Source organism: Rhamphochromis longiceps, linkage group LG11 (assembly GCF_057381845.1).
Source record: "Rhamphochromis longiceps isolate RC_006_pf linkage group LG11, R_longiceps_female_GT1.1, whole genome shotgun sequence".
NCBI classification, from domain to species: domain Eukaryota; kingdom Metazoa; phylum Chordata; class Actinopteri; order Cichliformes; family Cichlidae; genus Rhamphochromis; species Rhamphochromis longiceps.
This window is the reverse complement of record NC_140567.1, coordinates 25878817-25906466: the sequence shown is the minus strand read 5'-3', so window position 1 is coordinate 25906466 and position 27650 is coordinate 25878817. Positions and strand designations below refer to the sequence as shown.

General features: G+C 42.3%; 2 protein-coding genes across 3 annotated transcripts in view; one reads left to right on the top strand and one right to left on the bottom strand.

Annotated features, from left to right (window-relative positions):
* LOC146659336 (nectin-2) overlaps positions 1–12773 on the bottom strand; it is a 95636-nt gene extending 82863 nt beyond the window's left edge. Inside the window, exon 1 of one of the 2 annotated variants that reach the window (XM_085423329.1) lies at positions 12277–12773. In XM_085423329.1, the coding sequence (XP_085279455.1) occupies positions 12277–12364 (88 nt within the window). In that variant the 5' untranslated portion in view covers positions 12365–12773. The remainder of the gene's footprint in view (positions 1–12276) is intronic. The other variant, XM_085423330.1, reaches the window with a different exon arrangement.
* Positions 12774–15285: 2512 nt separating this feature from the next.
* g6fl (g6f-like) lies at positions 15286–27616 on the top strand. The gene is made up of 11 exons (XM_085423331.1): positions 15286–15551; positions 16425–16757; positions 18157–18423; positions 18731–18766; positions 19067–19399; positions 21730–22005; positions 25801–25923; positions 26131–26204; positions 26444–26470; positions 26858–26904; positions 27196–27616. Exons 1-11 carry the CDS (start codon positions 15479–15481, stop codon positions 27215–27217), a joined length of 1611 nt encoding a protein of 536 aa, XP_085279457.1. The 5' UTR covers positions 15286–15478; the 3' UTR covers positions 27218–27616.
* Positions 27617–27650: the final 34 nt, after the last annotated feature.

The following is a 27650-nucleotide window of genomic DNA, read 5'->3' as shown; positions in this document are numbered from 1 at the left end:
GGATCCAAAATCTTTGCAGAAAATCTTTTTAACAGACTACAGGAGATGATATAGGGGATAACGTTCCTAAGAAAGTGCCAGCTGGTACTGGCAAAACAAACGCAGACGCTAAAGTCGCTTAATGTATAGCGACAATTTCATTTAGCAAAGAAATAAAGAAATCAGTGCTTTATGACCCATTTCTGTGTAAAAGGACTGGACACACACACACACACACACACACACACACACACAGGAAGATTGGGTGCTCTGAGAACATAAAAGTAGACCAGAGTAGCCCGTTTTATTGATTATAGCGGGAGCATAGTGTTGCAGCATCTGCTCTGCAAACGATCCGCATATGTTACGTGTTGTGTAGCCACAGGCTAATGAGCTAATTAAGTTCACAGACTTTAAGTAGAACTTTAAGTAGAACGGTGCCTGAAGTTGTGCACTTGCACTCATACAGTTCAAAAAAAAAAAAAAAATGTTTTTAAGCTCATCAAATTAGAAGAAAGAAAAATTTTACAGCCTGCCATCTGTTCATGGTGTGTCTTTTTACTAGAAATAGAAAAAAAGAAAGAAAAAAAAAAAACAATACCTTAAGTTAAAGTTCACTTTGACTGTTTATCACCTTTATATCACGGATGTAATATTTCAGGCTACAAGTCTTACTGTGCTAACCTGTTATAAACTGTGAAACAACAGGCAGCCACACAGCTGGATTTCAACTCCAGTCTCTCCATTGTAACTGCAACCTCATGTACAGTAACGGTGCAGAAAACAATGAAATAAAAGCTTTGTGTTCATAGCGGTTTATGAAGAGCGTCTTCATTTTTCCCCCAATAAAAATCCTCAGAAATGATGAAAAAAATCCATAATTAAAGAGATAATATATAACATAGTGAGCAATACTAACAAAAAAAACAAAAAAACAAACACTTGTATGTAATCCAACCATTATATGACATTAAAATCAATCCCTGTCCCACAGAAATCAAGTCTAACATTCAATACAATCAGTCTGGCACGACTATCATATCACAGTCAATAAGGTATTATTTTAAGACCAATTAACCCCAGAGTCAGAATTTAAAACTACAGTGCATTTATTATTCGTGACATATTAATGTAATACTGTGTTATGAGTCCACTATGAGTCTTAAAACCAGATACTGGGCCAAAAAGATGGCTCCTGAGATAACTGCCTCTACACTGATGGTTTCAAGATGAGTAGAGGGGACTGAGTGGCTGTGAGCATTAGAAGACCGTGGACAGACTCCCTCCTACGCTGCACATATTAATTCTTCTAATGGCTCAGCTTGTCACACGTTGACACTGCATAATTATGTCATCTACAAGGGACGAGCTTTTTAAAAGGGCAGACGCACAGTGCAGCTGAGAGCCTTTGTCAGTGGAGATGTTCAAAACTGCTAATATGAGTCTTAAAAAATGGTTTACTTTTAGCTGGTGAGGCCCTTAAGTCCACAATATTGTAATCATGTTAGATCTACTGATACTGAACGGATACCAGGATGAGCAGCCCAGGTTGTCTTAATATAGATGCCAAGTCTTCCATGGAAGGACTTTTACAATAACGAACCAACCAATTCTGTAAGTATTATCCTGAGTGACAAGAGCGTTCTTCAAACCCAGAGGATCCTCTCACCCATGGCCTCTCGTCATCCATCAATCCATCCTGCCAGCCCTACCTCCATCTATGTAAATAAACAACAGAGAGGGAGGAGGAGCTGGGGGAAGAGCTGAGGAAATCAAAGTAGGACAGTCAAAGTAGAGGCAAGCAGGCCAAGTTAGGTTTAGAGAATGTAAAGGAAAGGAGACATGCGGGAGGGGGGGTTAGATAGCGAACAGCTGTAAAATGAAGAGGAGTGAGGAAACTGTAAGGAGGCAGGAAGCAAACACAATTGACTGAGGTGATGAGGAAGGGAGAGAGGACAAAGTCATCAGGAAGGAATGAGGAGGAGAGATAAACTGGAAGGAGGAGGGGGGGGACTGACTGACACAGGGACGACAGCCAAATCAGCGGACACACAAGATGGAGTCACGGAAAAGAATGCGAAGACGGGCGAGAGCGGAGGGAGGCACAGAGGAAAAACATCAATGGAGGACATTAATAATCCATCCCAGATAAAGCAATTCTGTGTAAAAAGAAAGGAATTCACTGGAGAAGGAGACTGTGGAGGAAAAGGAGACAAACAAAAGAACAAGAGAAAGTTAGTAGGAGGAGCCTGAGGGTCTCCTATTAAAAAACAAGAACAATTGCGAACACTTGTGTTAGTTTACACAAGCAGAGGAACCTTTCCTCACCTCGCCCCCCCATCTTCCCGAGGCTGTGTCTATTTAAATGTGTGCTTAAATGGCGAGTGCTACTGCTCTAATCGCGGCTGGCATCACAGCACAATCCTTCTCTACCTTTCCCCCCCAGCATTCAGTCTTCTTCTGTCGCTCAGACCCAGCACACCCTCCTCACACGCACACGCGCACACACACGTACACCGCATGACTCTGCTGTGCCAGAGGAAAGAAAAAAAAAAATTCATGAATCACTGGTGCACAAATCAGCCGCAAGCTTGTTGCAAGAAGAGCAAACTGGGAAGAAGCGAGAAGGGGAAAAAAAGGACAGAAATAAACGGAGAAAGTGTTTCCTTTAAAAGCTTCTAAAAAGGAAGACGATTCAGGAGATGGCTTCCAGCATCCTGAGGGAGCAAGCACACACCCAGAGGACCACGGTGACAAGAAGAGAAGATACCGCCTCCCCACCCCTATCCAGCTCTTCCTAAAGAGGCCAAGACAGAAAGCCAAAGCAGCAAGTGGCCAAGTAACAAGCAAGTGCATGATACATGGATGGCACAAACATGTGTTTGCACATAGCAAACATCCGACTTTCTGTATGAAAAGCGCACCAACACCTTACGTACAAAGAAAACTTGTTAAAAGGCACCACAGTGCTCCATCCACACAACAAAAAAGCCCCTCCGTCAGCTTCCATTTCAAGAGAAACTATGCAATCATCTCTTGTTACAGAGCCACTTTCCCTCTAGGGCCACTACTGAAAAGCAGCTCTGTCCATTGATACAGGTGTGGTGTGGAGGGAGAAAGCGAAGAGAAGGGGAAGGGGGACAATGGATGGCCTTTTCAATGATCTCCCTCAGTTCACCTGGATTAGAAGGAATGGAGGCTGAAAGGAAGGAGGAGGAGGGTCTCTAAGCTTGGCTAAGAACAATGCTGTCTCTGTTTGCAGTAACACCGAGTGCATCACTTTGTCTAGCATCAGCCAGCCGACTGCCTGGACTAAAAACCATCATCCCGGGGTTCAATGTTGAACTGTTTTTGTGCAAACGCACGCTTAAGAAGCACTTAAAATGTTGTCAAACAAGACTCCTGACCCAAGATGTTTCCATTATTTGAAAGCAGGAAACACGCATGTGAATATACTGCTCCGACAACACTGAGTTCTTCACTATATTTATCTATTGTTAATTACAGACACAGATTTTTGTCCAGTGATCATTTTCCTAGATTTTTTAAAATGTCCAAACATAATGGGAAAAATAATATGGTGACATCTTCATAACCTGTTTTGCCTCATCAACAGTCCAAAACCCAACAATATTTCGTTTAGGAAAATGACAACAAAATTACTAACGAGAGACCAATAAAACATCGGTCTTGAAAAGCACCTCATTCACAATTTAAAGTAGCTGCGTGAAAAGTGTGTGAAAAAAATCAAACGTATTTTTATCACAGGCATGAAACTGACGAGATCCTATGAAATAAACTGTGGTGCATTTTCACTTTACCTGAAAAATCTTTAAACATTACAACTTTCACCACACCAGCATTAACCCCCACAGCTGCACACAGTATCGTGTCATTACTTGCACACATTATGAAGCCCTTTCTTTCTATATTTGCACAAATGCGTCACGTAGCAACACCAAAAGCTTTTTTAAAATAGATAAACAGGTATCCAAAATTGTGTTTTGCCACAATCTTGACTTGCATATCTAGTAGGTAGTAGCTTAGCTAAAGTGGTGAAGAAATCCCATTGCTCTGCCATTGCTGGCAGTTAATCCTCCTACTATGTCTGTGTTTACATTTATGCAGAGATCTGCTGCTCTTTTATGGCATCTGCTCTCTTTAACGCCCTATCACGCATCTAGAAGTAATTAATAAGAGCTTAACAGCGGTAATGGTAGCAGGAGTGGCAACAGTGGAAGCGGGGGTAGGGGGTGCTGTCATGACAAAGAAAAGTTCAAGACCAACGACGTCACACGCCACGGTCACTGTGTGGATCCTTTTATGCTACATTTCCATTTCAATGCCGCGAAGGTTCAGCACATCTTAGTCCTTTTTAGTAAAAAGTTTTAAATGTGTGAATAAAATGAAAGCGTTCACGGTAAATAAGCAGCAAGATGTACTGGGGAAAACAAATGAACCGGATTGTTTTTTATTTTAAAATATTCAGAGTGTTTCGCTTCTCCCACACACACAAAAATAAAAAATTAAAAAATCGCACAAAGTTTCAGAAGAAGAAGAAAAAAAAGCAAATTTTCTGCTGAAGTTTCGGACAGTATTACTTTTTTTTTTTCCTCTGGGAATTAACTCTTGAGACGTAATCCCATTTCAGCCTCAGTGTGAGATTCTTGTTAGATGAGTCAAGCTATATTACCAGCCTAGTCACCGCCTGCGGGGGAGACGAGTGTGTGACAGCATCTAGCAGCAGGGGAGTGGACACCGTCATCCTGATCCTAGCATTGCACGACAGGTTAGTTCTGCTGAAATGAAATAAAATCCTGCATCTGTTTCCATTTCGCCGTCTCACCAACTCGCTTCATTCTCAGCTCTCGCTCCGTTGACTTTGTTGTGTCAGTTCTCCTTTTCTGTCCTCTGTACAGTAATCAAGTGATTCAACCATCAAATCAGCCCAACATCCCTCAGCACTCGTGTGTGTACGAAGCACGCACTGTTTTCGTGCTCTGCGTGTGTGTTTGTGGTCGCGCGAGGACGTGGTGCTGATTGTCGTTCTGCAGGCTGGGCAAGGGAAAGAAGGGTGAGATAATAAGAGGAAGGGTGAGGTGAGGTGGGGCAGCGCACTGTAAAAAGTGTCACAGCAACTTAACCTTCAAAAAAAATGCCCACTAGGGTTGAGGAGGTGGTGTTGTCGCCATTAGAGGAGAAAGGAGGAGAGGAGTGCATGAGAGAGAACGGATGATTGATGTGTGCAAGAAGGAAAAAAGAAAGAACGAGAGAGAGAGGAGAAGCACTCGTTAGGAGGGGAAGGAAGGTACAGATGCCTGCAATACAAATGTCTGTAGGGAGGGTTGGGGTTGTTAAGGAAGTATGAGAAGAAAGTAGAGCGAGAGACACGAGGAGCAAATGAGAGTAAGAAGGAGGAAAGTAGCAAAGGCAGTTTGGATAGGCTTAAGCAGAAACTCCAGGCCTGACATAGGTGGAAGAGACAACTGGGGAATTGGACGGTGGGACAGAGACGGCATGAGAGCTACAGAAGAGAAAGATAGAAAGCCTAAGAGGATAGAGGAAAGTAACAGACATTCCAATTACAGAAGGAAAAGGGGGGATTAATGACTAAGAAACAAAGTGGAGGAGAACAAAAAACAGGATGAGAGAAGAGGAAAAAAAAGAGATACAGTAAGGCACAGCAGTTTGCTGAGCAGATGGATCAATTATGCGGGCCAAATTACAGAAAGGAGGAAGTTGGTGCATTAGGAGAGGATGTGAACAAAGAAGGCAGAAAGAGCAGGGGAAGAATGAGTCAAGATGGAGGAGTGGAAGTAAAGGCACAAATGTGACAGGAGGGGGGGCAAGTGGCCGATTAGAGAGCAGGCAATCAGTTTAGCAGATGAATGAGACAAATCACTTCAATGAAGGAAGACCTGCTCTCCCTAAGGAGCGACAAACAAGCAAACCCTGGCACACCCTGTTGACAAAACACTGGGTTGATAACTGAATAAACCTGCTGCCTCCATTTGACCTTAATGTGATGTTTGCTTCAGGGGAGGATTTAAAAGCTGCCGTTTCAAGGCTCTGGGGACTAATGACGAGACTGCTGCTCGTTTATCAGCGTAGCGTGGCTGTACATTTTTAAACCAATAAGTGAAACAGTAGATATCAGCGACGAGATCGAACCGCAGGACTGTGGAAACGACCGCTCGCCTTGCGAAACACAAGAGCACGCTTCACACGCTTTCAGTGAAATAAATAAATAAGTAAAATAAAACCTGTTTGTGCATCGTCTCTGCAATAGCGAAATCAGTTTTCTTATCTCATACTTCCGAGATCCAATCTGTGCGAGAATACTACATTTTCACATTATGCCGTGTAATTTTTACTGTGTTGCTCTGATAAGACTAGCAGGATCACGAGGGAAAGCTGACTGAATTGAAAGCAGTCGGTGTGCACACACGGTTTTTGAGGAGCACGACTCTGTGCCCGGCTACCAGAGCCTTGACAAGACCCTGTCGCAACAAATTCAATTTCCTTCTGTGAATTGGACATGACCTTGTCAAAGTCAGATGCGATGAGGACGCAACACGTCTGCGTTTGTGTGTATTAAAAGCGGTGTGCAGACAGGTAACAAAAGGAACTAAATGCAGCACGCTTGTAACGCGTGCTGCTGGAGCTGGGGAAATCTGTGAAGGGGGACACGCGGGCAGTACTGCCAACAAAACCGGCTCGACATTTCGCAAACTGGGGGCAGAGAGGACACGCGGAGGGATTAGCTGAGGAACAAAGGGAGAGATGTTTCAAGGTACGGCCGTGTCGACAGTGCAAGCCCTAAATGTTTTCAATATCACATAAGGGCACTGCATCATCAACCATTCAATACCAGATCGATAACGCAAACCACCTTCCACCTCACAAACTCCATTTAGACACATTAAGGTGACTGCTAATGAGCAGGAGAGTGTGTGTGCGTGCGCACAAGTATATAGGGACACTGTGAGGAGGACGCAGTCAAGGGCCTCGGTGCTTAGCTGCACAGAGATCTGCTGAGTGCACTATGGGGATGGTTTCAGAAATAAAAAGGATGTGACAAAGACAGAAGAAAGAGGAGAAGGATGACAGAGGGAGGTTACAGGCCAGGAAACAATAATAAAAAGAGAAAGGTTAGTGGAGGTAGTCCTTTACTGTCTGCAATGAAGGCTCTTTAGTTATTAAATATGTGCCTAATGCTTTGAGAGCGTGAGAGAGAAGAAGAGGGGAGGGAGGTGCGACTAAATTACAAATGAGCTGATAATTCCTGGCCTCCCTGGTTCACTCCCTCACACAGTTTTCTGCAATCCTCCTCCAGCACCTCTGCCAAGACGCTGCAGTGTGGAATTTGAAAATGTCAACAACCTCAACCCCCCCACTCACCGCTCTGCCTCCGCTGCTCATCCTCTGTGATTTTTTTCTACAGCAGGGTCACAGAGACACCCATCTCCCAAGCCTAGTTAATTAAGAGGATTTCATTTTAAAGAGTTTGGCTGCCTTTCAATGGATCTTCAATTGGAATTACTGCTCATTCTCTACGTCGGCTGAGCTGGAATGGGTTTGACCTGCATCTCCCTAAATTCCATCTGGGGTTTGTCAGGAAAACGCAGATAGGAAAATGCAGATTTGGCAGAAGGTATCTTGACTAATGGTGTGGAAATCTGTGTGTGACTGGAAAAAAAACAAAAAAAAAAAAAAAAATCCCACTGTATACAAGATAAGCTCCTGGCATGCAACTTCAGCAAATGCTACAGTCTTAAAAGTCTCCATTATGTAGAAGCATGTGGGTGGGTAGGGTACATTATGGAACGGTATCTTGCGTCGAACCTTAATCGGTGCGTGTGCACATGCACGCAGATTTGATGTAGATAGGAGTTAAACCCAACACCTGCGCCAAGAATATCATCGACCCCAGCACAGTTGTGTTTTTAGAAACCCCTTAGCTGCACCATGCATATTAATAATGTTTGGCATTCCTTCCAAAAGAAGGATTTCTGCTCATTTTCCTTTGGATCAGATGGGACTGACTTCAGCCGTCTGGCAACTCTCAGAGCCAAACACAAACATGCTGGCTGGGGGCTCCCAGTGTGACCTCCATCCACCCAGCATGTACAAGTCAACGGAAGAGAGCAGGGAGGGACTTCAGACGCAGAGCTGCTGGCTTTGGCTCTCTTGTCACAGGAAACCCACTATCATTATTACAAGTTGCAGGATAAGCCTCGTTTAAGGCAGTCAATTAAATGAGCATGGAGTTGGGGAAAAAAAGGAACTCCTCACATCTGATGTCTGTAGAAGATAACAGGGTTGCTGATGAGGATAACACTTGCCTTCCTGAAACAAACAGTAATACACACATGCAGTGTCATTCTGTGATGTGTCGCCTCCGCCCTATTATTGGAATGTCATCTGACTTACAGTGCAGCCTCAGGTTACATCGCCCATGCATCACCAGCTAAATGTGCACACGTATCTGTGCCTGCCTCTGTGGTATACTATGTGGCCTAAAACGCAACAAGATGCAGCGGCTGGCGCGCATCGACCCCCTCTGCTCCGCTCCATCCATCCAGTCTAATAATATTTGCCAAGTCAACAATAAACTTGATGGATCTTTTGTGTCTGTGGTCACTGGTAATGAAAACTCTATGGAGCAAAGTAATCTCACTAAAACCTGATTTATCAAAATAGCTGTATACCTAAAATCCGGTAAAATGTCAAGGATCAACAATTTAATCAATTTAGCTACCATATTGGTTTTAAAATGAAAAGTGCCTTGTGCTAAAATGTTTTCAATACGTCAGTTAAAAAGCTTCACATTTGTCACAATTTTATAGTGGGATAAGTGGTGCTTCATTTCTGAGCGACCATTAAATATTACCAAGTCCTGCACCTGGAAAAAAAAAACAAAAAAAAAAAAAACAAGTAGTATTAAAAAGCTGTCTAAATCATTAGGCTCATCTGGTGAAATGCCAAAGCTTCAATCATTTCACAATTTTGTTATTCGAAATTAATTGGGACACATTTGCCAAACACTGCCCACGTATAAAGGGAAATACAATGAATTGGCATCACTCTCATGTCTCCATTAAGCCATAAATTCAAGAACACTTTTATGTCTGAATCAACAAACCTTTAATGGCGACCATAAGCGAGAGGAAGACGTTATTGATGTGTCATTTAAACAGGAACCCTCAGCGAGTATGTGTGTGCGTGCAAGTGTGTGTGTTTTTACCAGCACATATCATAGTCGGGACGAGATTTTCTTTCACACGTACAGAAGCACACACCTGACCTTTTCAAAATCCTTCTGACATTTACGGTGCTGGTGCAAAAGGGTGAGGACAGCTCATTTACATAATGATAGGACCAAACCTCAACAGCCATTAACACAAAAAACTAAAGCCAGACTGAAAACTCCTCGCTCCACTGAGACTAATGAGATACTAAGGACTTACTTTTTTCTTCCCCTTTATTAGCATAGAAAAGAAAAGAAAAAAAACCTCCTCTCATGATCCATCAATTACATTCCTCTTAATAGACAGAGTCTAGTGCTCTTCCTCTGTTGTGATGATGAATTGTTCCAGACTTGGCAGGAATACACTGTTTCACACCATGTGGAGGGGAACTGTTAGACCTAATAGTCTGAACTATTGCACACCGAGGACTGCCAAAAGAAAGATCAGTACATTCGAGTCAATCAGTATCCACGCTAAGTACATCTGTGTGTGTGTGTCTGTGTGTGACTGAACAGGGTGGGCAGTTAATGATTGTGAAAATGCTGTGGTTTTTTCAGTACTTTGATATTCTACAGCATAATCATATTAGCTGGTGTGATTGTAGCTGTAAAAAGAATACAGCTCTGAAATCCTACAGTCATGACAGGCTATGGTAAGGTCATGTGGTTTATTGTCCTGTCTGGCTGCATGTTGTTCCTGTCATAAACAGCACGGCCTTGAGTTCGAAGAGAGGTGGGGGGAGCGAGGGAGGCCATCTGAATAACCCAATCACTACTATCACCCACACAAAAGCTCTGGACAGGAAAGAATAAAAGACAGCAGAAAAAAAACAGACGGAGACAAGAACAAGGCCTCTGTATGTAGTGGACAGCAGCGGTGGGGGAGGGAGCGCATGCTTGGTGGGAGGGAGGGAGGGGGAGAGATTTCAAATGACGGTGGGAAAGAGGGTAGCCAGGGCGTCGCCTGTCTTAATCAGTTGCTGCCTGTTGCGTTTTCCAGCCAATCCAGAAACTCAGCCACATCAATCCAACGCACAAAAGCAGCGGGCCGCTGAAAAGCCACCTGTTTTTGCTTGAATCTGAGGAGAGTCGTCAAGAATGGCTTTGCATACTTTTCTGAATGCTTTCAGGTATACAAAAGATTAAAAACACAACAACAATGGCTTATTTGTGAGCGGAGAAGGACAGAGTCTCTTCCCCCAGCCCTGACCCTGCATGCCCACCGGGTTCTCGGGCGCCCAGCCAGCCGCCCCCTGCAAACACGCAGCTTACTCAGCCATAAAGACAATACTCCCACAGCCTCATACTCCCCCACTTAAAAAAAAAAAAAAAAAAAAAAAAAAAAAAAACACTCCCCCTCACGTAAGCCCACCGTTCTTCCAATAAAAACATCTCCTTGGTAATGGGCCAAAGCCTTTCTGACCCACATCCATGGTTCGTGGTGATCTTGGGGGTCGGGGTTGGTATTATAGTTCAATTTCAGAGCTTAAACTGGCAGGCCACTTGTCTGCTGAACTCAGAAATATTACAGAAGCCAACATAATTAAAAACCTATCCAATTCAATATTGAATTGGATAGGTTTTTACATTAAAGCTGGGCCATGTTAAATTGAAAACTTTGCAGAAAATTAATGAACTTCTTTCGCTCCCAGATTGAAGCTGGAGAAGTGGAGGTAAGTGGTTGCTGTCAAACCTCTAGAGGGAAAAGTGAAGGTAAAAAAATGCAAAAGGAGACCAGTAAAAAGTTTCAGTTCCCCATAGCATATTAACCAAAAGGAAATCAGACAGAAGTCCCTTTTGAAAAAAAAAAAAAAGCGAAAAAAAAAATACTAAAAATGAAAAGAAAAAGCCACGTTGGTGCCTGCACAGGGAATGCCTTGCTTTTGTCCTCACTCATAAATATGTAAAGCCTTTTGTTTTGTTTTCTCCACTTTTCTCCCTCCACTAAGAGCACTTCATGTTCTGTAAAATGAAATCGGACAAAAAAGGTCCACTGCATGAATAACTCAAATACTGCAATTAAAAAACACCACAACCCGCTCACTATTGAAAATGTATACTGTAGCTGTGCCAGGACTTTAGATCTAGTCCTACATTCCTGCCCCAATTACAGGAAAAAAAGAACAACAAAATACCCGGTCTAGTGAGGAAAGGCAGCGAGAATGTTGAACTGGTTTCCTGCAACATATTCATATGCTAATAGGTTAAGTGCATACCAGGAATATTTTTGGGGAGCCCTACGGTCGCGGTACCTGTACGCTACCTGAGCTCAAGCAGACTGGAAAACAGCTGAATTATTAACGCGAGCAGGCGTGGCCAGTCACTTTGCTTAAAGTAATAGACGCCAGATTACATTTTTAAAAAATCCAAGCGGTACACTGAAAGAAAATCATGCGCAAGTTCCATCTAGATATTAGCCAGAGCGGGCCATCCAGTTCTTGCCCCCTCTGTCAGTTTCAGTGTACATTAAGAGCTGTTACCAGACCAGTTTTCGTCAATGCGTGGATACAGGAATGAAAAGGAGCAGGGAGGGGGCTGTGGGGATGAAAGGTGGGAAAAGGAGTACGAAGGATAGACTGAAACAGCGCCTAGGTTTAAAGAGGGGAAGTCACCAATGAAGCGCAGAAGGCACCTCGCCTCAACACCTTGCTCCACAGAGCCACACCTTAGGGAAACTAAACATGGCGTTGAGTCACCGACCGAAACTCGGGTCAAAGACCGATGGGCCTGGTTTACGATCAAAACCTCTGAGAGAAATAATTAAAATAAAGAGTTATCTCTCTGACCACCGCACTTGGCGTTAGTATAGTCAAAACTCAGAGAAAATCCGACGAGTTAAAGCGAAGAGTTAAAGCGTCGCCTGTACAGAAAGCAAGGAAATCACCTGCTGGATTTTCTTCGCCCGTCACCGCCCTGACAGGTGGTAGTCAGGTTTAAATTGGTCTTCTCCTAAATTATTCAAGCTCGGAGAAGAAGAAGACGGAAAACAAGCCGGTGTCGGCAATGAGCTGGACACCACTGACTTGTTATAAGTGATCTTTTCTTACCGTGCTGTAGAAGTATCGACGAAACCAAGCAGAGCAGTCCTATCATTTTTGTGCATTCAGGCCAGATTCGGGAGTCATGTCTCGCCATGGTTGATTACGGTCCGCTAAAACCCCAGGAACGAAGGATCGCCGAAATAAATAGGGCTTTGAGAAGAAAAAAAACTTCAAATAAAGGTCAACTTCGGAGTAAAATCTCACTCAAAGAATCAGAACTTGTTTGGTTACAGGACAGGTCAAGAGTCCGACAGAGATTCTTGTTTGAAGTGTCCCTCGTTCGTCTTTAAAGCAAAATGGGCTAAAAATGAATGGAAATCCTTGTGAATTCGTCCTGGCAGCGCACAGGTGAATAGTTCCTCTCCGCCGGTGTTCAGGATGTGAAGAACTGCTGCTTTCTTTCTCTTTCTCTCTCTCTCTCTCTCTCTCTCTGCTCCAACAACTATTTCCTGCGTGTGAGCGCGCGGCTCTCGAACTGCGTGTGTGACTGAGGTGATGTCATCAGGCGTCACAGTCCTTATCCTTTCCACCCCCCTCCGAAAAAAACAATTAAGATTAGCAATGGCAGGCGGGGGGGCTCAGAGAACAACTTGTTGAAATTGCTGAAAGAATTTTTCCCTGGAATACAACCTGCACCTAGATACCATCCAAACTACGCAGCAGGTTTTAAGTCAAGGCGAATTTATTTGTACAGCCCAATATCACAGATTTGCCTCATGGAGCTTTCCAATCTGTTCACCACACAGCACCCGCTGTTCACAGACCCCCGATGATGAACTGTACCAAAGAAGAAAATGGGAGGAAAGACACCAGAGGAGTGATCTCTCTTCTTTGACGGGCAGATGCGCAGTGGAGCTGGTGCGTAAAGAACAGAGTCACAAAATTTATGTGCTTCACTTTGAGGGGGAGATTTATTCCTTCAAAAGCATCAGGATGATACGGTTTTCACGACCCACTTCCAATTTTAGGGCGCTGCCAAGTAAAATAATCTCACCAGCAATTTGTGTAGACTAATAATTGTTGCAACAGAAAAGTGACTTACAACCTAAAACTATATTTTAAAAAAAACACGCCAGAAAACAAAACAACAACAACATAAAGTTAGCTTACACAATTCCTCCGAGTCATGATGAAATAAAGCAGATGATGCTTACGCCCTCTGCTGTCTGCTTCCGCGCACAGACGTGACATTAGCTCATATAAACCCCAGAACAGCAGATGCCAAAATCAATAAGCATTCATTAATGAACGACAAAATACGAAACCAGTGGCAGCCACAAAAATCAAATCACAAGGAAACAGCTTCTCATGTATCTATTTGCAGACTCCAGCACACTCATTGTTGATGAGATTTTTTTCTTCTACGGAATAACTTCCAATTCATTTTGCCCTATTTTCCTCTGAAGCAGGGTGCACACTAGCATAGCAATGGCATTATCTGGTTTAGGTCTAATCCCTATACCCAAGTGTTTTACAGCCAATGTAATTACATCTCCGTAAGTCCCACAGTTTAAACCATGTTGCCTTCTTCCTGCCGTTCTCTTCCTTTTCTCAGTTCCCCTCAAGCTTCTTATTTCCAGACTATTACTGAGATGCAAATTCTGAAGACGCTGATAGTGATCAGAGGTCAAGCAATGGTGTGCACACCTGAAAAAACAGCTGTAAAGTATATCTTTCTTTTAGACTTCTTTTCCTAAAAAGGAATTAATTCTGCCTCCTGGCTCTGTAGCACAGTGTTAGAAGACCAGCACAGTCATGGGAAGTGAGCGAAGACCACCCATACCTGCACTGCTGCTGCTAAATCTTATGCATTCATGGGAGAATAGGAGCTTTAAAGAAAGTCGCCACCAAATGGAGGGTTTCATTCCTTTTCCCTCCCACACTCATCCATTTTTCATACCCGTACCAAATCGACCTTCACACCTTCCACTTAACAGCCACTACCCACTTTCTTTACACAGTACCTCAACTCCTTTTTTCTCACCATCTCATACCCTTACACCTTCCCTTCATTTAAACTTCACTTTCCTCCCCTTCCTAATTTCTCCTTCCTTCCTTCCTTCCTTCCTTCCTTCCTTCCTTCCTTCCTTCCTTCCTTCCTTCCTTCCCTTCCTCTCTCCCTCTTCCCATGTCATTCAGTTTTCTTTGTCCACTCGTCCTTCACTCCTCTCTGCTATTCATCCCGTCCTCCATCCTCATGCTCTCCAGGGGTCTGTGGCAGTGATAATGAAGCCCATAGTTAACAGATATTAGCTCATTGGCAGTGGCTTCATTAGACAGAGCCAAGGCTTATGGTGATTATTTACCCATAGAGGAGGGGCCACAGGATCAGCACCACGTTCTTTGTCAGCAGCCACAGGCTTCTTTGAAGTCACACTGTCTCTGTTCCCTTGCAACACTCTCTCACACTTCTTCTCTCCCCGGGTTTTTTTATTCTGTCTGAGCACCTCTCCTTCCACATTTCTCCCCCTCGTGCTGCTCTTAATTTTTTTTCTCTCTTTCCCCGTCATTAGACACCCACAATACATATCTACTTTCTCTCCCTCTCTCTCTCTCTTTCACTATCTCTCTTCACCGCCCCCATTCACCCAATGGTAATTATGGAAAAATCTGTAATAGTGCTCAGAGGAGCTGATAATACCTTTAGCTTAATTAAAGACATTTATGGGATGTAAAGACATGTAGCCTAGGGGTTGCAGTGCACCCACACCAACCCAAGCTCTTTATTTCTCGCTTTTTCATCTCCCTCAATCCCTCACTTTCTGTTATTCTTATCGTTTTCTCAGTTTCACACACACATTGTGATACGCACATGAGTACATGCTCGTTCCTTTTGTCAAACTCGGCGTTGGGGTCAGAAGTTCTGTTACTAATTGCCCTGAAGTTCAGCTCGGAAGTGTTGTAAAACATCATACACCAACATTATGGTAATGCCCGTGTATGTATTTTATCAGCTCCATGCACACATACATGACTGGAATAATAACAGTCTTTTCCTGCTGATTATGTCCATTCTGGTTGCTCCATATCCTGTTCGGCTCAAAGATGTGCAGCAAAGTTGTTAAGATGCCACTCAGGCAAACCAATAATATTGGAGGATGCAGAAAAATACTTCTTGCTGTTCCGAAGAAGAGTAAGAAAGGTCACAGTGTCAAAGACAGAGACAACTGGTGCAGTGAGAGTGGTTTTTCTTTTCTTTAAATCTGTGATGGAGGCTGGTTTTCTCACCTTTATTCTTGCTTCCTTCTCTGTGGTATATTCTTGTCGCATCGGCATCACAGGTACGAACCAATTTCTGTGATTTTTGGAAGCACATTTTTTAACTGTACTTGAAACTATTCATGCTGAAAACACTGCCTTCATTTCCCAGCAATTACAGCTTTTGTAGTGCAAACTTTAATGAATTCACAGCTCTGAATGTAAATTACGATGATGAGTCACACCTAGCGAGGCTTGTTTTGTTGTCCCAGAGGGTCAATTTAAAAAAAAAAAAACTATACCTACTGTATCTTTTACCAAGTTAAGAAGAAGGAAAAAAGCTTTCTTCTCTCCTTTTGCTGTTTGCCGTTTTTGCCACCTGGTCCAGTTTACCTTGCTATTTAATCCTATGCAGCACTGATATGCCCACAGTTATCATAAGATGGAAAAATCCACAGTATTTGTTTTTCTGAAATGCATTTTAAATTCATTTGAAGTAAATGTGAAGCTTTAGTTGTCTGTTTTACATAAATCGAGTTGTTATCTCCCGTAGTCTTTTTAGTGCAAAGTTCTTTTTGTTACTATCCATCCACAGCAGCACTACAAGGAAATACTGTACCGTCTGGGGAAACAAAGAGAGGAATTCTGTGCTAAAAAGACTTTGAAAGATAACCATTATGTATGACTGACTCTAACAACAGAAGCCTCATAATAGCCTCAGCTAAACTCATCTAAATCATTTTTACTCATAAATAGGGATGAGGATTAACTGTAATAGTTGCTTTTACTCTACATATGGCCATGTGTAGAGTCATTTCTTGAGTTGAAAAACATAATCCTGTCCTTTGCACACAAGATTAAAAAAACTCGAGCAGTAAAGCAAGACTATATTTTCAATGCATTTCAGCTTCAGGAATTAATCTTTTATAATGGCAAACGTGTCTATTCTCCTTCAGATTGGAACGATGTTGTGGTGGTCAGAGAAGGAATGCTTACCACTTTGATCTGCAATGACACAAGTGTGAGAGGGCCTGTGACCATTAACTGGAAGGTGAAGCTATTTTGTACAAATGAGTGGAAATTGATCATGTTAGCCAGTACAAATGAAAGGATCTCTGGAAGTGCCTTGAAGCCATCCATGCAACTGACTGACTCTAACTTTAAAGACAGTGGGGTTTTCTCACTGTCTTTAAAGCCTGAAGCAGCAGACATTGGTTTCTACTCATGCTTGATACGACAACAAGAGAAGATACTTAAGGAGGAGATTATCCTTTTAGTCATCCTTACAGGTAGGAATAACAAGACGTTATTGTGCATTTGAAAGATACTCCTACTAACATGTCATCAAAGATTTTCAGATATATAAAGTATGCATATGTGTTTATACAGATCTATAAATGATTAAAGTTCCCCACCAGGTAATTTGTGAGATCTAAACACACTCATCATTAAATAATAATTTTTGTAATGCGGTTTTCAAGAATTCTCAGCATGGCTGCATGGCAGTGCAATGGTTAGCACAGCAAGAAAGCTGTAGGTTGAAACCTCCTGCTTGATTACATGAAGTTTGGATGGGGTTTTCTCAGGTACTCCATCTTCGTGGTGCTTCTAAATCAACTGTAGGTGTGGATGTGAGGGTTCTCCTTGTGTTTACCTTCCCCCCCTCCAAATTCAGTTCAGTTCTGTTTATATAGCACCATTTCTCCAAGTCACCACAAGGAAATTTACATTGTAGGTAAAGACCCTACAATAACACAATCAGATGACCCTCATGAGCAAACAGTTAGTGAGTGACAGTGGGAAGGAAAAATGTGGTCTGTCAGACCATGACGAGGGCTCGAGCCCACCACACCTAGCAGATAAGCAGTTAAGAAAACAGATAGATGAATTTCCAAATGTTACTACAGGACACAAGCTGCCACTGAAAAAGTCTGTTCTCAGTGTTTGTGAGTCCGGGCTTCAACAGTGTATTTTACCTATTGGACCACTGACTTTCAAAGTAGTTGTGATGTCTGTCCCAGATCAGTCTTCTGGGTACTCATCTTTAAGAATACATTTTAGGTACACTCAGAGAAACTTTCCACTTGAAGAGCTTTCATGTGTCTCTGAACATCCATCATTCTGTAGAGTCCCACAACCAGGAGAAGAAATACCAACTAAATCTTTTAGTGTAGGGAGACTTTAACTTAGTTGTTTTTGATTTTTCTGCGTTTCGGCTCCTCCATGCTGTCCTTTCCTTTTCTTTTAAATCTCTCTATGTCTTTTTTATACACAGTTCTTCTTCACAATGCTGCATAACTAAAAGAATATTATTTGCTTGATTTATAAATGACAGCAAACAGTATATGTAGGAAATGATCTTTTCTGCAACCACACTTTTATTTCGTAACATCTGGCACATCTTCTTAAGTCAAGTAGTGCACCTATATATGCAGCTCGCTTTACACTGTTTTATTTGAACCTTTAATCCACTGCATTCCAGAGGGAAACACTGGACTTTAAAACCCACTAGATTTATGTTGATAGTTACACAGCAGATAAATAATTTACTTGCAATCGAAATGAGCCTCACATCATCCAGATACAGCAATAAAAGGCTGTTTTTGCCTGCCACAATGAATGTTTGTTTAAATGGCTGGAGAATTAAGTGCATTTGCACAAATTAACTCTTTCCTGTCTCATCTCCAGTCAGCGTAGTCCCCGATGTACCCATTCCTCAGTACAGCACCCTGCGGCTGATTGCCAGCGTCACTCCTGACTTTGCCTTCACAAAGGTCACCTGGGCAGGACCTGGTGATATTACACTGAAGAGCGAAAAAAAGTCAAAGACCAACACTGTGGCCAAACTACCACAAGTTCTGAACAACGATGATGGTGCTTATGTCTGTATGGTTTACCCCCGGGGTAACAGCAGCAGCCGTCTCTTTGCTTTCAATGTGGATGTAACAGTTTCTGGTAAGGCTGACTGGAAGAAGAGAAGCCGTGCAGAAGCATTACGAGCTAGAATGCATTTGTTGTTGCTTTTATTGATGGTGCAAGTGGGCATCAATGCCAGAAACTCCAGCAACAGCATTATTTATTTAGAAGTCTTGTAGCTACAGTTCTTCAAAGTATTTACTTTTATAGACCAGTTTCAAGACTCAAAAGCAGAGTGTAGATCTGCACTAAAATCCAGCTAGTCCTCCTGTGAATATTATAGTTGCTACATTTATGTATTATTCATTATTTGCTTTTTGCCCCCCACCCAACCCCATCCCCACAGCTGACAAAGTGGCCTCATTCACCAATATAACACATGGTAAGTAACTCTGTAACACAAGCAGTCTGAAAGTCCTGTGTCAGCAGCTTGGTAATCAGGCAGAGCAGAATGCAAGAGCAGAGCTGAAGAAGTGACTCTCAGCATATAAGAATGTAATCCCTATTGTTGAAGGAATTTTTTCCCCTACTGTATCTCCATTTTCCCACTTTCTTGCTATTCTGTTTATAGTTTCTCTACCCCACTCTTCATGCATCCACTTTTTAAGTCTGAATTCCCCATCCACGTGTCTTCTTGGACAGTAATGTCTCCATATCTGTCCTCCTCCACCCTTTCCTGCAGGTCCTCTGATCTCCACTGCCATTCAGGCTCACACATCCTTCCTCTTAACCTGTCCTGGTGTTGTGGGGGACTATGTGCAGGTGAACTGGGTTCCTCCAGACACCAGAAATCAAAATAATATGAAGAAGGTGTTCGATTACGACCGTTGGAGGGGTATTCTAATGACTAATCAAAACGAGAAACTACAGATGGCTGGTCTACCCTACAACCCAGAGGCTGGGAGCTTTTCCTTTCTGCTTACTCCTGACTTGAAAGATGGTGGCCTCTACGTCTGTGAAGTCTTGCTCAATGACAACGTTTTCAGCCAGAGGACGTCGCTCAGCGTGCTGAAAGGTACAGATCGGGGTCAGAGGGAGGAGGCAGTAGAAAGAGGTGGACTGGAAGGAATAAAACAATAGGAGCAGCTCCAGTGGGTCACTGGAGATTAGGACTGTTGGTTTTAGTGTAACATGTGTTAGAATGACATAAAGGATGCTGTTATGCAAGCATCTGTGATAAAAGAGATACATGGAAAGACAAATTGTCTTTATTCTCCTTGACACAGATTCTAGAGAGATTTTAGACTTTTAAATTTGCTGGACGAATTTAAGCGCTGCCTTCAAAATATATTACTACAAGCTTTGTAAACAGTTGATGTATGTATGTGTGTGTATATATATGTAGGTATGCATGGGTGGATGGATGGGTTTTATTTGGTCTTTTCATCATAAAGTATGCCATATGTTTTTGTGTTGAGCTGAAATCCTGCAAAGGCCATATGACTCACTCATCATTTTCATACTCATCAATTCATTCAGTGACCTTTCATGTAATCGCTGGTGGCATCTCCATTTGTTATATTTCTCCACCTACTTATTCTGTTTTTATTATTATATTTTTTCATTTTCTGTACACTTTTAAAGCAGTACTTTGACATTAAATGAAACATGCTTATTCACTTTTGTGCTCGGGGTGACGTCATAGATCAAAATAACTTGCTTTGTTTGGCTTAGTATCTAACTGATGATTAACACAAATCTTTTTTCGGCTTGAAAATTTCACATTTACCAGGATATTGTTACAGAAAAATTCAAAATATAGCAATACACAAAAAGTAGCTACAGTTTTTCCAGACAATCAACCTCCTTCTTTTTTACGCCACAATTTTAGCTGCCATTTTTTTAGTTAATGTCATTGTTTTTTATCTTTGTCGTAGTTCTAAGTTACCCTGGATGTGGGAGGAAAACTTTTTAGGGTCAAAATAAGTTGGTCCTCTTTTTTTGAGAACTGTCTAGTTTGCATTAGACTGTGAGGTTAAGCCCATTCTAACAACGTAGATCAGTCTAAAATATGTTAATAAAATCAGCCTCATTGCAGCGTCTTTGCTTGCTGCACAATAAGTCCGAGTATGTTTAAGGCTGTTTGGCAAACCTTAGATATTTTTTCACTGGAAAAAACAAACAAACTTTGCTTAAAGTCTTTATACTAAACTAATATAAATGCCTCTTTTGTTCCTCTGCTAATACATTTCACAATGACACTGGACAATGGTGTTAAACTTACCATAGAATAAAAACCATATAAATTGTGAAACTAAACTATGTGCAGCTTAGTTGCAAAGTCAGTGCAGGCTCAAAGAGTGCTGTAGTGAAAAGAGACTTCCTTCCAGGAGGCCTGTGTCAAGGTGTCATTTCTCCTGCTGAATTGTCCTTGAGCAAGACACCGACTTTTTCTCTAACCCAGTTCAGTGTTCCTACAGACGATGCACTCTGACTGCAGAATAAAGGAAGAGAAAATTTCCTGCAGCCACTGATAAATTACATTATTAAAGGAATACACTGACTTTACACACATGAAAAAGAACATTTGCTCAATTCATAAATTTAAAGGAGGAAAAAAAATCAAGCAGAGTGCTTGTTGATTTTTATGAGTGTGCCTTGAGGAGTTTTCACACTTTGCAGAAGCACACATTATCACCCACATTCACCAAAGCTAATATGCACGCATACACCATGCCCTGTCATGGTGGCCTTGGAGGGTTTTACTAATCACAGTCCCCTTGGCATCCATCACAGTTGTCCAGACATGACCGGGCGATCAGTCACTGTCGCTGTCACCCTGCTTTACACATCTGCATCCCATACACACACACATCCAACCATGCACCACCAATGCACTAATCATGTGATGCACATATTTTTACCCCACCTCATTATAAGTATCATTATGCATGATTATACCTGCTGCCCTCCCACCAAGGCTGTAGGTGGCCCACACTGATCACGCTAATCAAGAGTGAAATGTGTGTGTTTTTTATGTGTGTGTGGATGGGGTCTGTGGAGCTTGATTACACCCATATGGATTCTCATTCCACTTTGATGAGACACTAAACATCAGTCACAGTCAAGCGATGCATTAGCAGCAAATCAAGTTAATGAATATATATTATTTTGACCCTTCTCTGAATTGTTCTTTGTTTTTCATATCCCTTTACCTCATTACTCTCTATCTGTCCTTGCCCTTTTCTATATTCACACACTACCCTTTAACACACCTTGTTCCCCCCCGCAACTGCCTTTTCTGTAACTCATCATTCCTACTGGCTTCCCTTTATTTCTTTGGTCTCGTTCTCTTCCCGTGCTGCCCTCCACTCATCCGCTTATCACTCTGCATCACCTCCACAGTTAAAATCAAGAAATATTCCTCAAAGATGGAGTTGATCTGCCTCTACTCGGAGCGGTCCCAGGTCCGAAAAGTCGAGTGGAAGCATCACAACGCGAGTCGAAAGCTAAAGATGTCAAGCAGCAGCCTTGGCAGCATCACCACCAGTCTGCCCTTGCCCATCACCTCTGACATAGCAGGAAACTACACCTGCGTTCTCCACCTGAAAAATGGGCAGGCCATTCAGGCAACACAAGCTATCACAGTGTCTCCAAAGGTTGTGCAGAATTTGTCCAAAGGTTGGTGTGTTTTCTGATTTTCTTTAGGATCACTATTATATAACACACAACAGTCCTGGCAGACTTCCTGTCTGCTTGGGAATAATTAACCATGAATGTGGATGCTTCCCGGATATCTGCTGCACGAAGCGTTCTATGGCGTATTCAAGCCAACCCCAGGTCAGCTCGTCTGCCAGAGAGCCTTGGGTTTACAGAGACGAAAGCTCATGACAGATACCATATGTTATGCTTTCTTAATGTAGCTAAAGAGGTCACAGGTCAAAGCTTCCGTACAAAAAGTCTTTGTGATAATATCCAGCTGAATAACTTAATGCATTGGATAATATTCTACTCTGCATTTTATTCTAGAAAATATAAAGCCATATAGGCTATTTTTTTTTTCTCATCAAACTCACCCAGCTATCTGAGTATAAGAAGACAAGACCTTAGGACATCTCTTCCCACAAAAACTAAATAATTCAAGCTTATTGTATTGGTGGCTGTGGAGGAACACAGGAGGATGTGACAGTTGAATGAATCCCTTAGCAGAGATGAGTTCACTCCCCATAACCCAATACATCACTTGGGTTGAAGGCCCCCAGAGCTCATCGTGATGCATGGTGATGGTAAAGCTATAAGAATAATGCACAGGAAAGAACGAGCGTTGGAGGGTGAATGGCGAGTAGGAGAAGAGATGAGGCAGCAAGATTTTGTCTGATTGGAGTGGTCAGGTTGAGATACATATACAGTTGTAAGAGAAAGTTTTTGGACTTTTTGGATATTCTGATGATAAGCTAAGTCATGCTTATAGTCAAACACAATCTGACTCAATATGTAGCTAGAAGTTGCACTTTTTATGCACAGATTGAGCACACGGAGTAAATATTTAAAGTCTAGGCTGAGAGAAGTTAGGGTGCTTCTGTGCTCAGGTTAGACTGGAAGTGTGGGCTGGAGATGTGCCTCTTCTTACTAAATACATGCACACAAAGTCAGGTTACTGGCAAAGTCTGCTCTTCTCAAGAGAGACTGGCTTGAAGCAACTCTCACATGATGATGGCATCATAGAAGTGCATATTGCTAGAAAGGGCTCCAAAAGCATTTCTCTCAAGACATGGGTGTTCATGAGTTTACAAGAAAAACTGTCTGCAAGTGGAGGAAAATCAGGACTGTAGCTGCTCTCCCTCGGAGTGGGCGTCCTGCAAACATCACACCAATTCTGAGTTCTGACCTCGACCCAACTGAGATGTTGTGGTTTGACCCGAAGGGGGCTGTTCAATCAAGATGTCCCTGAAATACTGATGAACTGAAACAAGAGCGTCTCAAAGATGCGCAAGTCTCAGAAGCAGCCACAGGAAAAAAATCCACTGGAGATTGTTGTTGTTAAAGGGGGTTCAGCAAGTTAATAAATTCAAGAGTGTAACAACTTTCAGCCTGCACTCTAGCTGGTAGCTCTGTGTTTGTTATTATTTTTAATCAGATTTGTCTATAATTGTGACTTAGATAAAGATAAGACCACATTTTATGAGTAATCGCCTCATAAATTCTGGGAATTCAAACTATTTCTTGCAACTGTGTGTAGAATAAATATGACAAGCGTTGCATTTTTCCAGCATGTCACAGGGAATTTAGACTGAACAGAGTGAAAATTCAAATAATGAGTGTTGGATGACCTACATTTTTTTTCTGTTGAAAAGTGGCAGACTGCACAAACACAGCAATAATGCAAGATAGCACAAAAAATCAAATCATGGTTAATAATGGATAATGTGACAATAAGTAGTGACAGTTCAAGGTTTCTGAACTGTTTTTTTTTTCTCTGGAAGACATCTCGGGTAGCATAATTTTTGTGCTTTGAGCAGGAAGTAAGTGAAGCAAGTTTTTAGTGCACCAAACAACCCATATTTATATTTATAATTTTAGGATATTAACTGAAATGTAAGCCAAGCAGAGTGCATGGTGTAGGAGGTAAAATAACAATGCACTGTCAAAATTCTTTCACCGGTGGCAGAGTTCAAAGAATGCAGAATTGAACCAATTATTGTGCTGAGGAGCACACAACATACTTCAAATGTCAGGGATTTTCTGCAGTCATTTTCTATCTTCAGTTTGTCCATCGTTTGCAAAGCATTCAAGCAGTTCTTCAGGCACTCCTCCCTACAATTGCAATAATATAAATCACTCCCTACCTCATTTGAGATTAAATAGATGAGGTAAAGAAGTGGCAATGGGGGAAAGAAATAGTAAAGATATAGAGGAAGGTGAAAGAAAGAAAGAAAGAAAGAAAGAAAGAAAGAAAGAAAGAAAGAAAGAAAGAAAGAAAGAAAGAAAGAAAGAAAGAAAGAAAGAAAGAAAGAAAGAAAGAAAGAAGAGGACAAGTGGTCACGAGAATCTAGGGGCAGTTACGCCTCACTTCACTGTGCTCAATTACCATAATTCATGCGTTAAAGCTGGCATGGAGAACAGAGCAGGTCAGTCTTGGGGTCAGCTCTCACTACAATATTCCATTAGCAACCTCTACACTCACTCACCAATCAATTACACCTCACACAGCACATAATGATTGATTATTTTGAAGCTGGCTAAAAGCTGAGACACCGGGGCTAAGGTGAAGCCCAAGGGCCAATCCCCTTTCAAACAAAATTTGTGAAAAGTTGGTGAAAGTGAACTTTACTTTTCACCTTTTTTCTGTCCTTTGGAGAATCTTAAATGAAGGAGTTAATCATAAATTCTGCTAATTATGTAATTACATAATCAGTCTTTGCAGTGATTGAGAGTGAATGAGGCTTCTCTTGTGTAACCCAAAGACGTTTGTTAGATCTTACCGTTTTGTGCTCTGTCTACAGTTGAGCAGACAGACAACGGTGCGCTTGTTCAGGTGCACTAATTTACACAATCTCTGTGGAAACAGGCGCCACCCTGCTGCTTCCCATGTTGCCCGGTGGCTGTGTTTTGCAAGACTGATGTCACCGTCATTATGCAAACAATCCTTACAAGTTTGATTGCACGCATGTGCTCTTCCCACAAAATTTGACTTGTACAACAGTGAGCTAATGTTGTGCTTATGTAATGTTTGTGATAATCATGCCTACGCTTTTAAACCACCTGTTTTTAAATACTGCATCGGCCAGGATTGGCTGAAGGACTGCAATCCCCCATTGTTTGTCAGTTTGCCTAGAAGCTTTTTGTCGCTGGGATCAGATGTCAACGGAGTGCAAAGAAAAGCATCTCCAGACTTTACCTACATCATATTTAGAAAATGAGAAATGGAATAATTAGGGTTTTGTTTTTGCATAAACAGCTTTGTGTGGAAGTGGCATTTTGCTGAGTTTTTGTTGTTTGTTGTAATGATCAGAGAGTATCTGGTCTCCTTGATACTGCTGCTTTCCGTCTTCTCATCCACGCTTCAAATTGACAGCCTTTACTGTCCAGACGGAAGGTCTGTCAGATCGATGTCTTCGAAGCTGCTCTACAGACTATTCATTCTGTCTGTTAGAGTCTCGATTTCCTCGCCTTATTTCACTGCACCCTTTGTCCTTGACTGACAGCAGTATGATGCAAATCCATGTAACATGTTCAGGAAATTGGAAGTGCAAAATGTCCTAAAATATAGCTCCAAGTGTTAAGAAAAAAAGGTTCCCCCCCCCCCCTGCTCGACTAGAACAAACTGGAGAGCAAACAGCAATAAGTTCCTGGACAGCCTTAATGTCATTCAACCGCACACCATCACCGCTCTCTGAGTTTTATATTAGCACCGTTCTTGGAAAAAATCATGCTTCTCTCTCTCTTTTCTCTTTCTCTCACTTTTTCCTTTTGTAGAGAGTGTCGATGACACCACCTCCTCCCCGCGCCCTTCTCTCACTGCTTTATTACTCCTGGTGCCCCTGGTTGCCGCAGCTGTCGGTGTGTTGCTATGGAGACAGAGACACATTTCTGATCGCGGTGAGTCTTCTGCCGTTTTCTTTTTTGACAGCTTTCCGTGTTCCGTCCATCTTTGGCCCCTGTTGGCTTCCACTGAGTGATCTGGGCCGTGACATCCTCTGGGGTTGTTGTAATGAATCTGCCCCCCACCCCACTCCCAGCTCCTCCATCCCTGTGCAGCCGAGTGTTTGCGTGTGTGTACACTAGTAACTGTCTTTTTGTACTCAGGTATCGAGCAGTCTCTGTCTGTCCACTCGGGTGAAGCAGAGAACATCTATGAGAATCCTGAAGATATTAGACAGGTGATGAATTCAACTAAATACCTCCTGATGATTTTTGCCCTCATCTTCCCCGCTTCTCCATCGCCCCTCTGGTATTTGCTTTCCTCCCCCTCCCCTCCCCTCCCCTCCCCCCCTTTACCGTCTTCTTTCTATAGTGCACTTTTTCTTCCCTCGTCTGCTTCTGTTTTCCTCCGACTTCAAGTGTCCCTCCCTCTCTGTCACTTGATGTTCATTAAACCAGTTTTTTCCCCTCCCAACAGGCCCCTCCCCAGGGTCCAGTCTACATGGTGAGTTATTATGCACTCACACACATGCAGGCAAAGTGCATGCATGTCTCTGTGCAAGTAACTGTGACACACATCTTCACTAGTGCATACAAAGTCTCATTCTCTCTATTGCACCCTCCCTAAGCTGTCAGCAGATACGTCTTCCTTCTCACTTCCAGTCTTCTCCTCTAATCTATCAGCCTTCACTCAGATAAAAACATTGCCTATCAACTGTCACCCTTACATTAGTGGTATTAACAAATCAATCTCATTACACACCAGAGGGACATAAATCTGGCCTGAGTACATCTCTTTATCCTTGACCTCTCTGTCCCACTCCTTCTCACTCTCACTCTCACTCACTCTCTCTCTCTCTCTTTCCCGTTTCCCCTTTCTTCTTTATGTCAGGATTTGAAGCCAAGAGGAGAGGATGATGTCTATAAAGAACTGGAGCGGTAAGCAAACACAGTTGCATCACCTGTGTGTGCTTTTGTATGTTGTGTGTTTGCACTGCCACTCATGTGCCCTTCACATTCTTCTCACACTCACCAATCACCCCAGCCTGAAAATCACTCTGACACTGTGGCATAATATCACGCCACGCGTTGACAGGCAGCACTCCTTCACCCGTGTGCTGTTGTTGCGTGGGCTGTCTGTGTTTGTGTTTAAGGAAGAATAAAAGAGACTGGGGCACTGGAGATTTGTGTGTGTGTGTTTGTGAGTGTGTCTTTGCATTCTGTTTTCAGATACGAGCAGTGTCAAAGCTGATCACCTACCCACATCTCCCCCGTATCCAGCTGTCACATCCGCTCAGCTCCCAGCTGCTGCAGAAGGCCTTTTTAAACACAAGTAACAGCCAAATGTCAGAGTTTGGATTTAAAGAAAAACTTCAGTGCTTTAGGGACATGCTACACAATTGTTTAAATGTTTTTACTCTATTCTAAGCTATTGTCAAGTAGTAAAGTTAAAGGATTCTTTACTTAAAATGCTTCAAAACCTGTCACCCATGTATAGCAGTTGATACAGTACCCTACTTCTGTATGTCAAATGATCTTTTCATGAGTTTCCTTGCTGTCAGTCATATTTGCTGTTTTCCAATTTTATAATCTTCTGCAAATAATATATGTACCAATAATTTTATTCTAATTTATATGTATACTAAACTTTTAAATAAAGACTTTGGGTGTAATTCTTGCTTTAA

What these genes read in the sequence shown, in the direction of transcription:
- g6fl (XM_085423331.1), top strand. Translation starts at nt 15,479, where the DNA reads ATGGAGGCTGGTTTTCTCACCTTTATTCTTGCTTCCTTCTCTGTGGTA. An exon ending in TTGTCGCATCGGCATCACAG is followed by an intron (nt 15,552 to 16,424) that starts GTACGAACCAAT and finishes ATTCTCCTTCAG; the next exon opens with ATTGGAACGATGTTGTGGTG. An exon ending in GTCTATAAAGAACTGGAGCG is followed by an intron (nt 26,905 to 27,195) that starts GTAAGCAAACAC and finishes TTCTGTTTTCAG; the next exon opens with ATACGAGCAGTGTCAAAGCT.